At 44.1% G+C, this 17,772-nt stretch overlaps 1 protein-coding gene and 1 long non-coding RNA gene across 8 annotated transcripts in view; both read right to left on the reverse strand.

Moving 5' to 3' along the window:
- Nucleotides 1–17,772, reverse strand: part of arid3c (AT-rich interaction domain 3C) — a 447,620-nt gene that overhangs the window by 9,909 nt on the left and 419,939 nt on the right. For 6 of the 7 annotated variants that reach the window (XM_033032379.1, XM_033032361.1, XM_033032412.1 and 3 more), the window contains exon 7: nucleotides 3,095–3,187. In XM_033032379.1, the coding sequence (XP_032888270.1) occupies nucleotides 3,095–3,187 (93 nt within the window). The remainder of the gene's footprint in view (nucleotides 1–3,094; nucleotides 3,188–17,772) is intronic. The other variant, XM_033032371.1, reaches the window with a different exon arrangement.
- Nucleotides 7,813–11,098, reverse strand: LOC116980325. Its single transcript, XR_004413936.1, has 3 exons — nucleotides 11,063–11,098; nucleotides 9,384–9,386; nucleotides 7,813–7,823 (listed from the first exon to the last, which is right to left on the reverse strand). It is a non-coding gene; the product is annotated as an uncharacterized LOC116980325 (long non-coding RNA).

Consider the following 17,772-nt stretch of genomic DNA (forward strand, 5'->3'; position numbering starts at 1 on the left):
TCACCAGACTGATTCCTGGGATGTCAGGACTTTCATATGAAGAAAGACTGGATAGACTCGGTTTGTACTCGCTAGAATTTAGAAGATTGAGGGGGGATCTTATAGAAACGTACAAAATTCTTAAGGGGTTGGTCAGGCTAGATGCAGGAAGATTGTTCCCGATGTTGGGGAAGTCCAGAACAAGGGGTCACAGTTTAAGGATAAAGGGGAAATCTTTTAGGACCGAGATGAGGAAAAAAAATTTCACACAGAGAGTGGTGAATCTGTGGAATTCTCTGCCACAGAAGGTAGTTGAGGCCAGTTCATTGGCTATATTTAAGAGGGAGTTAGATGTGGCCCTTGTGGCTAAAGGGATCGGGGGGTATGGAGAGAAGGCAGGTACAGGATACTGAGTTGGATGATCAGCCATGATCATATTGAATGGCGGTGCAGGCTCGAAGGGCCGAATGGCCTACTCCTGCACCTATTTTCTATGTTTCTATGTTTCTATGATCCCCGGCATGGTAAGTCGCTACCGCGCTCGCGGTAGAAGTTGGTCGTGGACCGGCGGTGGAAGCTTCTTCTACTCCCCGGGTCCCCAACGTGAGATCCCGGGCTGTAGACACCGCGCCAGCTGGAGCTGTGCAGACCACGGCTTCAGGCTGCCGGCTGCCGCGGGCCAGCGAAACGGAGTGCTCCCCTCCGGCAAGCCCCAGCGAGGGCTCGCCCGCTCCACGCCGAGAGTCCACGCTGCGCCCGCTGCTGAGGCCCCAGGCGCATCTCCAGGAAAGGCCGCGCCGATCCTCGTTGTTAGGCCACGGGGGAGGCGACCTGGAAAAAGTCGCCTCTCCATGGAGGAGGCGACTGAAGCGGTTTCCCCCTCAACCCCCCACACAAAACGCACAGAGGAACATTAAAAACATACATTAAAACATACTAAAAAAACAAAAAAAGTAGAAAAAAACGGACACGCTGCTGACAGGGCGCCGGCTTGCAGCGCTCCCACTGACTATTGAACCATGGAATCATTTACTTCATGCTGAGGAATCCAGCAGAGTTTCAGTTAAATTCCACATTTGATGGAAGTGCTGCCTCAACACTACACTGAAGTGCGACCCAGGACTATTGTTCAGAAATCTCTGAAGTGGTATCTTCTAATTCAGAGTCAAGAGTGCTACATGGTAGGTATCACCAGGACAGATAATGTTACAGAAGATAGACACAAAAAGCTGGAGTAAATCGGGACAGGCACATCTCTGGAGAGAAGGAATGGCTGACGTTTCAGGTCGAGACCCTTCTTCACACTGGATAGGGATAAGGAAAACTAGAGATAAAGACCATTGAATAAAAGATATGCAAAAAAGTAACAATTATAAAGGAAAGAGGCCATTGATAGCTGTTTGTAGGGTGAAAACGAGAAGCTAGTACGACTTGGGTGGCGGAGGGATAGAGGGAGAGGGAATGCCGGGGCTAGCTGAAGTGAGAGAAATCAATATTCATACCATTGGGCAGAATTTTACAGAGTTCATCATCAAGATGGAGACTGTTGACTAAACCAGTTCAGAATTGACTGTAGCTGAGTAAACTAATTTAGCCTATTGCCAATGCTGAGTGTGTATTCAGTAGCAGCACCATCATGCACGATGCGTATTGGAGACACCATGTAAGGCAAAGAAGACACTCTCGGCCAGATGTTCCTCGAGCAGTATCAGGGTAAGTACTCTGCCTTCCACTCAGACTATGGTGCAGCTTTGACCATTTCCTTAAGTTGTGCTATGGACATATTACAAAGAGAGACAGCTTGTGTGAGAAGCTAGGCTACATTACAAGGTCAGATGCCATCTCCAGTGTAAAAATGACACAAAATCAGAGTCCCTTGCCAGTGAGGGAATCAAGAACCAGAGAACATTGGTTTAGGGTGAAGGGAGAAAGATTTAATAAGAATGTGAGAGGTCACTTTTTCACACAGAGGGTGGTGTGTGTATAGAACGAGCTGCCAGTGGAGGTAGTCGAGGCAAGGACTATTGCAACGTTTATGAAACAATTAGACGGATACATGGATAGGACATATTTGGAGGGATATGGGCCAACTGCGGGTGGGACTAGTGTAGATGGGACATGTTGGCTGGTGTGGGTAAGTTGGGCCAATGGGCCTGTTACCACACTGTATGACTCTATGACTAAATAAGTAATATTATTGATCACTTGGAAGTGGCTGCTTCTTTTGTTTGCTTGTGGCATTTCAGAGTTTCCAATCCATCCACACAAGCCAAGAAGGAAAATGCAGATCACAAAAAACCTCAATTGAAAACACCATGAACGCAAATATGTGCATAAATAGATTTAAACTTGCAATTAGTGCCTTTCTATGGTTGTGCAATCTGGATAGTGTGTAACTGCTTCAACATATCACTGATGGCCTGAGCCCTCCTGTATTTTACACTTTAGAAAAGTCACTGCATATATATGCATGATATTTCTACAGTCAATTATAATTAGCTCAGATTCAGATCACTTGCAGCACTGCACAGAGACAATAGTTCTGGTCATGAAAGTTAGTAAATTTGTTACAACTCTTTCATACGCTATTTATTATTTTTATAGTCCAGACACCTGTTATGTGGTGTTTCTAACAGCTGTCTTAGTTCTAATTTTCATTCTTATTACAATCTATATTTAGCACAACATTCCTTACTCAGCATCTCTATCTAAATTATGCTTCCATTCCCCCCCTCCCCTTGCCATCCCATCCTGTTTAATTCCATGTTACATCTGTTCCCTTAGGAACAGACTAGAATTAAAGGGCAAGTTAACATTGGAGAGAGGGCTCTGAACAGCCAGTGCTTACTCAGTGGTAATTAAACCTTCAGCTCAACAACATGGTCTAGGTTCAGCAGTCTGTTTCTCAATCTACGACAATGAGCACAATCGACCACAAATCAACAAGGGCAATTTCAAGATATTTAACTTTTTTAACTGCATTGGACTGCCACTTCATTAGAATGGATTTTATAGTAAAGACATCAAATTGTGTATGGAACTTAACGCCACTGCATTGCTATAAGTTATTGGATTTCCTGCTCGCAATTACATCGGAAAACAGCATTCTATTTACCTGTGTAGACAACTCCATTTATTTCTATTGACATGTTGATGCTGCTAATGCCATTTGTAGACAGGTTCAATGCAGTTTCTTGTCTGTCATCTGCTGTAGAAAGCAAGAAGAAGAAAATACCAATATGAGTGCAAAAAGCAAGATAACTGAGAGAGTAAACTAGAAATGATAAGCAGACTCTTGGGAGCTGGTAGCACTAGACTATTTGATTTCCAAGTTTCTCTTCGCAAATAAAATGGAAGTACGTTATTTTTCTCTCTCTTTCTGGAAGTGTTATCTATTAAGGTGTAATTGGGTCCCATGTGTAGAAATCGTTACCTTCTGTCTTCTGTTCCTCCTATAATAAAGACAGTCATACAGCAAGGAAACAGACCTTCCATTCCAACTCATCCATGCTGACCAAGATGCCTCTTCCAAGCTAGTCCCATTTGGCCCTGCCTGGCCCATATCCCTCTGTATCTTTCCTATTCATGCAGCTGTCTAAATGCCTTTTACATTTTGTTGTTGTACTTGCCTCAATGACTTCCTCTGCCAGGTCATCCCAGATACCCACTGTGTGAAAAAGCTGCCGCTCAGATTTCTATCTTCCCCTTACCTTAAACCTATGCCTTTTTGTTCATGATTCCCCTCGTCTTGGAAAATAACTCTGTGCATTAATCTTGTCTATTCCCCTCATGATTTTATACATTTCTATAAGATCATCTGCAGAAGGGTCTCGACCCGAAACGTCACCCATTCCTTCTCTCCAGAGATGCTGCCTGTCCCGCTGAGTTACTCCAGCATTTTGTGTCTATCTCCAGCCTCTAGAAAGTATTTTCATGACTTTGGAATGGTAGCATCTAATTCTGATGCCAAGACAATCTGGTACTTCTTACCTCATTAGATTTTAAGATTAGAATTACTAATGATAAATAGAGAGTAATATTTTAATTAATTACAGATAATGTAATGCACACTAACTAGAATATAAAAGCAGGGCTGTGATGCTGTGGCTTTATAAGGCCTAGGTCACACTGCATTTGAAGTATTATGAACAGTTTTGGGCCTCATATCTGAGGAGGGATGTGCTGGCATTGGAGAGGGTCCAGAGGACATTTACGAGAATGATCCCGGGGATTGGATTAGCGTGCGATGAGCAGTTAATGGCTCAGGGCCTGTACTCGGTGGAATTTAGAAGGTTGAGAAGGGACCTCATTGAAACCTACTGAATTGTGAAAGGCCTGGATAGAGTAGATGTGGAGAGGATGTTTCCATTAGTCAGAGAGCTCAGGACCCGAGGGAACAGCCTCAGAAAAATAGTATGTACTTTTGGAAATGCAATGAGGAGTAATTTTTTTAGTCAGAGGGTGGTGAATCTGTGGAATTCATTGCCACAGACAGCTGTGGAGGCCAAGCCAATGGATATTTTTATGGAAGAGATTGACAGATTCTTGATTATTACGGGCATCAGAGGTTATGAGGAGAATGGGATTAGGAGGGAGAGTTAGATCAGCCATGATTGAATGGCGGAGTAGACTTGGTGGGCCAAATGGCCTAATTCTGCTCCTAGAACATGAACGTGAAATATCCCTTTGCTTGAAGATGGAGAATCAGGAAGCAAAGGGCCTAAAGCCTGAGAATATTTTCATAGTGTGAGCTGATGGCTTTCACAGCTTTAGAGCAGCACTGATACTTTAATGCAATTCAGGGATCAGTGCCAACTGGATTCCACTACCTGAATGTCTTGTAGAAATCTTACATCTTTGCAGGACCTGACCTTAAACACACTGTACTTCGATACACATGACAATAAACTAAACTAAATTAAACATAATGTGTAATTACAGAATATCTTTATGAGAAGCAGGTCATTTAGCCCACGATGTCAGTGCTGACGCTTTCCTCATCCTTGGAAATTAATTTTTTACGTACTCCCACTACTCTTTCAGGCAGAGCATTACAGAACACGGTTAACAAACTCTTTGCACCAAGCCTGAAGCCTGAAGTAAAGGCACAAGATAGAGATGGCAAGCTCAAAGGTTTAGCCTGAAGAAGACAGAGGGGCAAACTATAGCAAGTTACTCCATTATCAATGAGATGGCTTGGTTAGTTATCCCCTTGGAAGATCTATTTTCAGGTACCAGTTCCAACCTAAGCTGACATCTGTTGGGTTTCCATCACTGGCTATAGCTGCCCCTCATGGAGTCCAATGGGATAGATAGTCATAAGGTCCTAAGTCATAAGTGATAGGAGCAGAATTAGACCATTCGGCCCATCAAGTCTATTCCGCCATTCAATTGTGGCTGATCTATCTCTCCCTCCTAACCCCATTCTCTTGCCTTCTCCCCAAAACCCTTGACACGCGTACTAATCAAGAATCTATCTCTGCCTTGAAAACATCCATTGACGGCCTCCACAACCTTTTGTGGCAAAGAATTCCACAGATTCACCACTCTCTGACTAAACAAATTCCTCCTCATCTCCTTCCTAAAGGAACGTCCTTTAATTCTGAGGCTATGACCTCTAGTCCTAGACTCTGCAACCAGTGGAAACATCCTCTCCACATCCACTCTATCCAAGTCTTTCACTATTTGGTACATTTCAATGAGATCCCCACTCAGTCTTCTGCAGGTATCTCACTCCTCCGGCTGCCTACTGAACCTGCATCAGTTAAACAGCAGAGTCTCAGGTTGATCATGAACCCTGGTGAAGCCTGTGTGGAGTTTGTACATTCTTCCTGTGACCGTGTGCGATTCTCCCAGGTGCCTCGTTTTCCCTTCTACATGACACAAAGGCTGCTAACGGGTTTAGATTAGTTTAGAGATACAGCGTGGAAACAGGCCCTTCGGCCAACCGAGTCCATGCCGACCAGCGATCCCCGTACACTAGCACTATCCTACACACCAGGGACAATTTACAATTTACAGAAGCCAATTAACCTACAAACCTGTATGTCTTTGGAGTGTGAGAGGAAACCAGAGCACCCGGAGAAAGCCCACATGGTCATGGGGAGAATGTACAAACTCCATACCGACAGCACCCAGAGTCAGGATCGAACCCAGGTCACCAGCGTTACAAGGCAGCAACACTACCGCTGAGCCACAGTGCCGTCCTATTATTTGGCAACTGAGGTGGATTGAAGGCTGCCAATGGGTATGTGAGAGAGTATGTGGAGGGATATGAACAGCGAATGTGGTTTATAAAATGGCACAGATGGAATGAACTGAATGGTCTTTTTCTGACATATAATACAATACAATACAATACAATTCAATTTTATTGTCATTTGGACCCCGTGAGGTCCAAACGAAATGCCGTTTCTGCAGCCATACATTACAACAAATAGACCCAAGACACAACATATTTTACATAAACATCCATCACATTGCTGTGATGGAAGGCCAAAAAAACTTCTCTCTCCACTGCACTCTCCCCCCCCATGTCAGAGTCAAAGTCAAAGCCCCCGGCGGGCGATGGCGAATTGTCCCGTGGCCATTAAACCACGCCGGGTAATGCAAGTTCGCGCACCGGGTCTTGGTGTTAGAGCCCCCGGTGCGCGCTCGCAGAGACCCGCCGCCATTCCAAGCCGCGCGGGGCGGTGCTGTAGTCCCCGCTCCAGGAGCTCTTCAACCCCGCAACTCGGGCGGGAGAAGTCGCCGTTGCGGAAGCCCCGAAAAGCGGTCTCCCTCCAGGTACCCGCGGGCTCCCGGTGTCACTGTCCGCCAAACCCGCAGTTGCAGCCACCGAATCTCCGGGGGTCGGGTCGCAGCAGCGTCCACCACAGCTCCACCCGCTCCGGACTCGGCCAGCTCCGCGACGGTGAGGTGAGTGTCGGCACTGGAGCCCCCGGTTTTCCTGTTGGAGGCCGCTCCTCGTTGCAGCCCCAACGACAACGGAGACCCGACAAAGAAAAGGTCGGGTCTCCCGTGCAGGGAGAGATTTAAAAGTTTCCCCCTCCCCCCCACACCACCCCCACCCCCCCACACACATACCCCAACAAAAATAACAAAAACTACATTAAAACATAGACATAAAATAATAAAAACGCAGACGGACTGCAGAGGCCGCTGCTGGCGAGAGCCGCGCCGCCTACCCTATATAAGCAAGTATGAGAATGAGAATGAGAAAAACGAGAAATGAATGGGGGAAATCAGCTAGAATGCTACATAAACTTTTATACAAAATATTTATATTAGTTTCAATTAATTAAATTAATTTTACAAGATGTGAATATGTTTTTAATGTTTAAAATGTAAATAGTTGTACTTTTAATTATTGTATGATAATCTTAATACATTTCAATATGTGACAAAAACATTCAATGGCCCTTCTACACTGACATTTTGACAGAAGTGGAGAAGGGATGGTGTGGAGATTGGGAAAAGGTGATGAATCTGTCGAATTATTTGCCACAGAGGGCTGTGGAGGCAAAGTCAGTGGTTATATTTAACCAACAAAATATACAGTGGATACACTGTAACCAATAAAAGGGTCAGATTGTCAATGTATTTCAGGGCAAAAGCTCATGCCTGTTTTTCGGCCTGCGTGGAGTGGATGAGGAGAGGATGTTTCCACTGGTGGGAGCATCTAGGACAAGAGGCTATAGGCTCAGAATAAAATACTGTGCCTTTAGAAAAGAGTTGAGGCAGAATTTCTTTAGTCAGAGGGTGATGAATCTGTGGAATTAATTGCCACAGAAGGCTGTGGAGGTCAAGTCAATGGATATTTTTAAGACGGAGATTGACAGATTCTTGGGTGTCAGGGGTTATGGGGAGAAGGCAGGAGAATGAGGTTGTGAGGGAAAGATAGATCAACCATGACTGAATGGCGGAGTAGACTTGACGGGCTAGACTTAACTCTGTTCCTATAACTTCTCAACAGATACTTCTTTATTCAATTAGAATCTGGCTTTTCTTTTACTTTATTGCCACTTTCCTATACCATATCTCTTGATTCCTTTAGATTCTATAACATCCATTGATGGTATAGAATCAAGACGTCGAAACAGATTCTTCTCAGCCCACTTGGATTAAAAATCGCAAAGGTTCAGGAATACCTAGGTGAAGACATGTCTCCTTATCTTTGTAAATGGCCAATCCAAATGTTGTGATTGCAAGGCTTTGTCCTCATTATCCCAAACTCATTAAAACATTTCCCCTGCACCCATTCTGTTAAGGTGTCACATAAATACAAGTTGTTGCTGTGGTTGCCTGCCTTGGAAGTATTTCATGAAGAACAATTTGAACCCCCCCCCCCCCCCCCCCTCCCATCACCACCTTTTTTCACATTACTGTTGTACAAGACATTGGTGAAACTGCACTTGAGTATTATGTCCAGTTTTGCTCATCCCAATATAGGAAAGATCTGGTTAAGCTGGAAGTAGTGCAGAGAGGGTTTACAATCTCATGGAGTCCGAATGGCCTTCTTCTGAGTTGTAAGAATGCATATAAAAAGTGATGGCTGGAAAGATTTGGTGGAAGGGTTGAGGAGTAAAGGACCTGTCCCACTTACGCGACCTTTACAGGCGACTGCCGGCACTCGTGATAGGTCACCGAAATTTTCAACATGTTGAAAATTCAGCGGTGCCCAGAAAGATGCTACGACTCTTTGGATACCTCTCAAAACCATTGGTGGCCTCTCACGACCATAGGAGACCTCTCACGACCATACGGTCGTGAGAGGTCTTCTATGGTCGTGAGAGGTCTCCAAAGAGTCGTAGTGTCTTTCTGATCGCCGCTGAATTTTCAACGTTGAAAATTTGGGTGACCGATCACAGGTGCCGACAGTCACATGTAAAGGTCGCGTAAGTGGGACAGGCCCTTAAAGATGACAAGTATAAAATAAAGGCAACACATTACGAGTGACACAAGGAAGGGATTTATTTGATTAAGCTTGTTGATGGAAGCAATCTGAAATGCACTGCCTGCAGATGTGGTGGAAGCAGGTTTATTTGCAGTCTTCAAGGGGCAACTGAATAAACATATGGTGGTGAAATATTTGCAAGGATACCAAGAATGTACAGGAGTTGCAACTGCTGAGTTGTTCTGAGCCGATGTGGACACAATGTACCCAATAGCTTCCTTGTGTACTGCTACCGTTCTATGATTCTACGTCAAATGTAAGTGATTCAGCTAAAGAAAAAGACTGCAGACTTGGGTCAAATTTGCTTTTTTTCAAGAGATGATGTGTTTCTGTGACAGATGATGACTGCATGAAGCTAAACTAGGGAAGATATGAATAAATCTATGATTTAAAGAGAGGAAGCATTCATTAAGAAAATTGCAGCGGAGTAATGTGTAAGAAGAACTACAAACTAAAAATCATTGAGGCACTTTGCTGTTATTATCAGCAAGAGTGCAAATGTGCTATTGAAAGTGTGATGGACAAAGCCTACATGACATCTAACACCTTATATTGTATTGTATTTCGACCTGATATCATCAATACAGGCAACTGTAGATATCAGTAATTTCAGATAAAATGCTTCTTCGATTGGATTATGATTCAATGTGAAGGATAACTAAAACATAATTTCTAAAGGCAAATCATTACATTTTCATGTTATCTGATACGTTTTCCATTTTTGATTTTCACATCAATTTTTGAGTCTTTGTTCGAAACCACTATTTATCTTTCTCCCGTCCCCCTCCTCCACTGCACCCCACCTAGACTCCTACCCATCTTTCCCCTCCCACTCTACCCTCCCCTCCTGCTACATTTCTCCCTCCAACATCACAATTCGCAAACTCTTCAACCCTGTCTCACACCTTCTGCTTTTATCTCTGGTTTATGTTACAATCATTTGCCTATCAAAAACTCTCCTCACCTGGGTCCACCTGTTACCTGCCATGCTTTGTCCTGCTTCTTCTACCTTTCTTCTCCCCCCCACAATCAGTCTGACGAAGGGTCTCAACCCAACAAGTCACCTATCCATGTTCTCCAGAGATACTGCCAGATTGCTGAGTTACACCAGCACTTTGTGTCCTTTTGTGTATTAACCAGCATTTGCAGTTCATCATTTCTGTATTGAAACTAAACAAAATTGAGCTGTTTCCAGCTACATCCATTAGGCTGTATGGAGGCTAAAAAAATCCTCTAACAGCGTAAATGCAGCAGGCATGAAAGACTGAGCGATTCTACTACAAGCCTGTCATATACAATTGAACTTCCTTTCGCAGGCAAGTCATCTAGGTGGCCCAAAGCTATCTTTTAGCAAGAAGGACATTTTGTCCAACTCAAGCTGGGAAGGATGCAGTGAAGATATACGAGGATGTGGGCAGAAATCATGGGTCTGAGCTACAGGGAGAGGTTGAGCAATCCTAGGACTCTATTCCCTAGAGCACAGGAGGATTAGGGGTGATATTATAGAGGAGTACAAAAATCATGAGTGGAATAGAACGGGTAATTTTACTTCAAAGTCACGTGAGTGACTACGTGAAGAACACACCAGTCCGCATGCGAGTCAATATGCGAGCGCAATGCGGCGGGTCGGAGCAGTTCGCAACTGTTCTGGCAGCTAAGTAAATTTTTCTTTCAGCGGGTCGCTCCAGAGTAGCTGATGGAGGCGGCCGCTCTTGGCGGCTGCCGCCATTGGAGCTCCGAACGGGAGCAGGTGGTCGATTTGGGAGGCCGCCGTGGAAGCTCCATAGGAGCTCAGTTTCATTATTGCGGGCCGGATTTTAACCACCGTGGAACTCCATTAGGAGTTGGGGCTGCTGGTGCAGCTTGGGAGCTAGCTGCTAAAAATAGCAATAGACGGTTTTTTAATATAGCGGCTACGTTTCATATCGCGACCGCGACCGGTAACAGCGACCGGTGTTAGCCGCGGCCAGGGCAGCGAATGGCTGCCATAGCGCCTATATAAATTGTTAAACATAGAAATGCTGCTGAGGCACCAAACGCTGGTATCAGCATATAGTGTGTGCTCTATTCGTAGGGGCTTTTTGATATATTACACAAATTAAAGAACTATGTCAAAATCTGAAGAACTGGTTAAGGTAGTTAAAAATAGAGCTGGCAGTTTTTAATAGCAGGTACACGAAAATGCTGGAGAAACTCAGCGGGTGCAGCAGCATCTATGGAGCAAAGGAAAAAGGCAACGTTTCGGGCCGAAACCCTTCTTTAGACTGATCAGGGGTGGGGGGACGGGGAGAAGAAAGGAAAAAGGAGGTGGAGCCCGAAGGCTGGGGGATGGGAGGAGACAGCAGGAGGGCAGAGGAAGGGGAGGAGACCGCAAGGACTAACAAAATTGGGAGAATTCAATGTTCATGCCCCCAGGATGCAGACTCCCCAAGCGGAATATGAGGTGCTGTTCCTCCAATTTCCGGTGTTGCTCGCTCTGGCCATGGAGGAGACCCAGGACAGAGAGGTCGGATACGGAGTGGGAAGGGGAGTTGAAGTGCTGAGCCACCGGGAGGTCAGGTTGGTTATTGCGGACCGAGCGGAGGCGTTCGCTGAAACGATCGCCCAACCTCCGCTTGGTCTCTCCGATATAGATCGGCTAACATCTAGAGCAGCGGATGCAATAGATGAGGTTGGAGGAGATGCATGTAAACCTCTGTCGCACCTGGAACGACTGCTTGGGCCCTTGAATAGAGTCGAGGGGGGAGTTAAAGGGACAAGTGTTGCATTTCTTGCGGTTGCAAGTGAAAGTGCCCGGAGAGGGGGTGGTACGGGAGGGAAGGGAAGAATTGACAAGGGAGTTATGGCGGGAGCGGTCTTTGAGGAAGGCAGATATGGGGGGAGATGGGAAGATGTGGCGAGTGGTTGGGTCATGTTGGAGGTGGCGAAACTGACTTGTTGTATGTAACGGCTGGTGGGGTGAAAGGTGAGGACTAGGGGGACTCTGCCTTTGTTGCGAGTGGGGGGATGGGGAGAGAGAACAGTGTTGCTGGGTATGGAAGAGACCCTGGTGCGAGCCTCATCTATGGTGGAGGAGGGGAACCCCCGTTCCCTGAAGAATGAGGACATTTCAGATGCCCTGGTGTGGAACGCCTCATCCTGAGAGCAGAAGGAATTAGGAGTAGGGGATGGAGTTCTTACAGGAAGCAGGGTGGGAAGAAGTGGGAGTCAGTAGGTTTATAGTGGATGTCGGTCAGAAGTCTATCACCTGCAATGGAGATAGTGAGGTCAAGGAATGGTTGGGAAGTGTCGGAAATGGTCCAGGTGTATTTGAGTGGCGGATGAAAGTTAGTGGTGAAGTGGATGAAGTCAGTCTGTTGTGTGCGGGTGCAGGAGGTGGCACCAAAGCAGTCGTCGATGTAGCGGAGGTAGAGGCCGTGGATGGGGCCCTGGTACGTATTGAACAAGGATTGCTCGACGTAACCGACAAAGAGGCAGGCATAGCTGGGGCCCATGCGTGTGCCCATAGCTACGCCTTGTATTTGGAGGAATTGGGAGGAGTCAAACGTGAAGTTATTGAGCGTAAGGACAAGCTCCGTCAGTGGGGTCATGGTCCAGGGGTAGGTAGGAGGAGGTGTCCGAGAGTTGGCGCGTGGCCTCAGCTTTGTAGAGATCGGAGCGCCAGACTACCATGGCACCTCCCTTGTCGGCGGGTTTGATAACCCAATCTGGGTTGTTGCGGAGTGAGTCGATGGCAGTACGTTCATGCGGGGAGAGATTGGAGTGAGACAGGGGATTGGAGAAATTGAGGCGGTTGATGTCGCGACGGCAGTTTTGGATGAAGAGTTCTAAAGCCAGAAGATGGCCATGATGGGGGTTCCATGAGGAGGGGGTGCGTCGGAGACGGGAAAAGGGGTCATCAGTGGGTGGCAAGGACTCCCATTGGAATCATTGGAATCATCATTGCCATCCTCGCTGGGATAGGTAGTTACCAGCAGGAAGCTGGTCTGGCATATAATATAATTTTTATCTGACCTGCAGGTTCATGTTTTGAACCAACAATGTATTTATAATAATCCATAGGCTCTCAATACCAGTATTCCTGATTGAGTGGCGGGTCGAAGAGATTGTGTTGTGCACTCTGGCGACTCAGACATGTGGTTTCAGTCAAAGGACTGTGAGGCAATTCCTGATTCAGCCTTGCATTATACTAATTTCCACTGAGGGAAAACGCTGAGTATTCGTGGTGACTCTTAGTCAAGAGTTGACAGGGAACTCGTATTCCCACATCAAAGGGAGACTGTGGTTTCAGCTCTAGTCATAAGGTTCTGATTATATGTTATCAGCGAAATATATGAATAACTAAATAATGCACCTTCCGCGGCAAGAGAAGCCAAAAGATTTCCGTCCGTATGGTCAATAGAGGAACAGCGGTTCCGAGTGCAATCAGTGACAGCTCATCCGAGGATGAGTGGTCTGGCCAAGGACTAGAGGGGTCTATTTCTGATACTTCTCAAGATTACCGAATAAGGTTAGCATTTGGCTAATCCGATCATGTGTTTAGTTACTCAGTTTAAGATGGATGATTGGCTTTCAGCAATTTAACTGATTCAGAGAATCGATCTTGAAGTTGCATACTCTGCCATATCTATACACACGAGGCACAGATTCTGCTGTTTTTGATAACAAAACCAGTGGTGAAAGCCAATGCTGCCTTACTCAGATTAAAGGCATTGTGTCATCGAGTTTTAGGTAATATGCTAAATTTGCAGCTGATAAAACTTAGGGGTTATCTGTAGATTCCTTTGGCAATATTAAAAATGAGGCAACATGAAATTTAACAGTGCCAATTTTGCCTATCATTCACGCCATGGTAAGGAGGCTGAAGCAACTCTTATTTACTCAGTCACGAGTGATGGCTGGAGCAGCCTGTCTTCTCGGGCAGCTAGCTCTGCACGATTGTATGAGAAGCTTGTGAACAACATATCTGAGTTATTTTTAAATGGAAGTAACAGAGGTTTGTGTGGCTTTCAGTTTGAGCCTAGAGAAGCGTTTATGTGATAGCACAATTGACATTGCTTGTGCTACTTTGTCATTCTCTATAGTACCATGTGGGATAATAAATGATTGGTTATTCACCCGTGGTTCACTAACGTTGTGCAGGGTGTCTTTTATTTGACCACTCTAGTGCGTGTTAATAAATTATAAAATTTGGTTGAATATGTCTGGATATTTGCAGATAGAATTCTGCACAGTGTTGCATGAGTTATTGTCTAACTCAACAGTCTATTGGGACTATGGTCCGGTTAAGAACAATGGCCATGTATGCAAGTTACCATCATGATATTAATAACCCATGTTTTTTCTACCATTAATGGTTTATCTGTTTAAGTGTTTCACACACAGATTGGGTTACTGCATGAAACCACAGAGCTTTGAATTCTTCACGTAGTCACTCACGCGACTTTGAAATAAAATAGAAAGATTAAACGAGAACTTACCGTTTGAAGTTTGATCTTTATTTTATGAGAAGTTGAAGTGAGGGAATATGTGCCCTCCACTCCCAACCCTACTTCTCATAAAGACCATTCGGTAGTTTAAGCTCGTTAATCTTTCTATAGCTTAGGTCAGCAACTATTCTGTGGTTTCATACAGCTGCTCTAAAGATTGACGCACATGCGGACTGGCGGGCTCTTCATGTATTCCCTCACTTCAACTTCTCATAAAATAAAGATCAAACTTCAAACGGTAAGTTCTTGTTTAATCTTTCTATACTCTTGCACAGAGTAGGAGAGTGGAGGACCAGAGGACATTGGTTTATGGTAAGGGGAGAAAGTTTTAATATGAACCTAAGGGTACGTTTTTTTTACACAATGGGTGGTATGTGTATGGAACTAGCTGCCGGATGAGGTAGTTGAGGCAGGTACTATTGCAGCAAAGGCAGGTGAGACTAGTGTATTTCACTATGTTGGTCGGTGTGGGCAAGTTGGACCAAAGGGCACTTCCATCGACTCTGTCACTGCAGACCAAGTACTGGTTTGTTTAAACATTAGAAAGGTAGCACGTCCATGAAGCTCTTCAAAATGGACACGGCAAACAGAAGCCATCATAAACTGGCTGAGTCCTACTTGCCTTTCTTCGAATTAATATTAGCATACATCGCACCCCAATCAGGTGGAGGCTCACATCAGTTGAAGATGAGGAACAGCAGCTGTTTGCCTTTCAACAGCCCAATCATAGTAGGCGCTGACTCTGGACATACTGTATGAGCCTTTGTTCATAATGTTGGCATCTGGATAACATTTTGCAACAGCTGTTGTCTCATGTGCATAAGGCAATCCTAGGGCAAACCACTAAGGACTTGCCTTGTCTTTGGCCTGTGGTATATCTAATCAATGCAAGTCAGGTATGAAATGTGCGTAAATGTTTCATTCTGCAGGACATACATCTTGAGTTGAATTTAGTTGATTGTCGCGTGTACTGAGGTTCTGTGAAAAGATTTTCTCTCACCTTGTTAGAAATTCAAACATAAATAATATAATAAAATCTGCAGACCACTTCACAGAAAAGCAAGAAAGGGGTTATACAACTGTCAAATGTAATTAAGTCACATCGGCACGGCATGAAGAGTTGCTGCCTTACAGCACTAGCGGCGCCAGAGACCCAAGTTCAATCTTGACTATGTGTGCTGTCTGTATAGAGTTTGCACGTTCTCCCCATGGGTTTTCTCCAAGATCTTTGGTTTCCTCCCACACTCCAAAAACTTACAGGTTTGTAAGTTAACTGGCTTGGTATAAATGTAAAAAATTGTCCCTAGTGTGTGTAGGATAGCATTAATGTGCGGGGATCGCTGGTCAGCGGGGACTCGGTGGGCCAAAGGGCCTGTTTCCACGCTGAATCTCTAAAACTGAAAACTAAAACTAATTGGCATTCAGGTGGATTTTAGTGTAAATTTCTATCTGATTATTTGGACAAAATCACATGGTGCTGCAGCTTAAATTTAATTGCATGGAGAATGTACCAGCACGTTTAGAGGAAAATTAATTTAATTTATTTGGTACAGAAGTTCATCGGAATAAAATAAAGACTAATTCAGTGAGAAATTTTTAGATCGATTTGAATTTGAGCAACTATAAATTGTAGGAGGGGCCGAAGTCTGAAGAAGGTAAAGCATTCCTTTTAAGGTCATTGGGAAAAAAATGAATTAAATTAATGTAGGTATGTTACAAAACATGCCTTCAGTGGCGCTGCAGTTCTGCCGCTGCCCGTGTGCGCGACTTTGGCGCCTTTGAGAGGGGGGCGGGTTTAAAATGCGATTTTTCTGCAGCCTATTCAAATCGATCTCGGTTAGGCTGTTTAGTTGCTAAAGAAAAATCTCTTTGACTGCCGTTTTATTAAGTTTATTAAAATTAGTGCTGGATCATTTCATTGTTAGAGTAAATTAAAAATCATCTTCTAAAGCCGCGAACACCGACAACGGGACAGATCTCACGTAGGGGCCAAGGCAAGGTAGGCTGTTTATTTTTACATTAAAAAGTACTTCTTAAGATGCCTTTAATCAAAATATTAAGTTGCGAGAAGGTGACTTGGAGCCCATCCGAACTGGTAGTATTTTTCATGCCGACATGGGGCTCAAATTCACTGCAACTGCAATGTTCCAAATCAGCGCGTTCCACAAAATCCCACTCGCAAGATGATTTAAATGGCCATTAATTTACAGCAATTAAACACTAAATTCCTTCCCTTTGGCCTATAAATTCATGACAATGAGATTTTAAAATCATGTTATATTGTGAATTCTTGTGTGAATGTTATTTGGACATTAAGGCTATTTAAAAATGTAAATCTTTTCTTAAGAAATGGATAGATATTTAGATCTAGTAATTGAATTTTGGAACTAGCTACAATTGGGTAACTAACTAATTATATGTTTTAATTTCTGGTCATCCAAGTAAGATTGTTTAATATTTGTTTCAGAATGCTTCAATCTATAATAACTGAAAATGTCTTTCAGTTCTCTTAATCTTTAAGAAGGTTATGGCCATTTGACTGTCCTTGATCACAGCTTTTGTGTTAAGTCAATGGAAAAGCAATAGGAACAAGATGCTAATTTCCGAGTATGAAAATGGCCATAACTTTTTTAATACTGAAGATATGAAAGTGAATTAGATGTCAAATTAAACTTCTTTTTATGCTTTATCTGATGGGATAAATTGCAGACTTGATTTTTAAAATCTCAAAATGTTGTAACATTGCTAATTGATGTCAGCCGATGTCTTGCTTTCAATACAATGAGAATTGCAAGGAAGATAGCACATTTGGGACTCAATGGAGACAAAGTGGAGATTAGATGAAAACAGACACTTGTCACACAGTCAAAGTAATACATAGTCATAATATAGATCAATTTTCTATTGCTGGGTTAACTCTTGATTAAGAGTTGTGAGGATTAACCAATTATAGTGAAAGGCCTCGATAGAGTAGACGTGGAGAGGATGTTTCTACTTGTGGGAGAGTCTAGGACCAGAGGCCATAGCCTCAGAATAAATCGACATACCTTTACAAAGGAGATGAGGGGGAATTTCTTTAGTCAAAAGACGGTGAATCTGTGGAAATCATTGCCACTGAAGACTGCACAGGCCAAGTCAATGGATATTTGTAAAGCAGAGAGTGATAGATTTTTGATAAGTATGGGTGTCAGGGGTTGTGGGAAGAATACAGGAGAAAGGGGATGGGAGGGAAAGATAGATCAGCCATGACTGAATGGCAGAGTAGACTTGATGGGCCAAATGGCCTATTTCTGGTCCTATAACCCATATACATGAATTAAATGGCAACATAGGCTCAAGGAGCCATAT

Source organism: Amblyraja radiata, chromosome 1, assembly GCF_010909765.2.
Source record: "Amblyraja radiata isolate CabotCenter1 chromosome 1, sAmbRad1.1.pri, whole genome shotgun sequence".
Taxonomy (NCBI): domain Eukaryota; kingdom Metazoa; phylum Chordata; class Chondrichthyes; order Rajiformes; family Rajidae; genus Amblyraja; species Amblyraja radiata.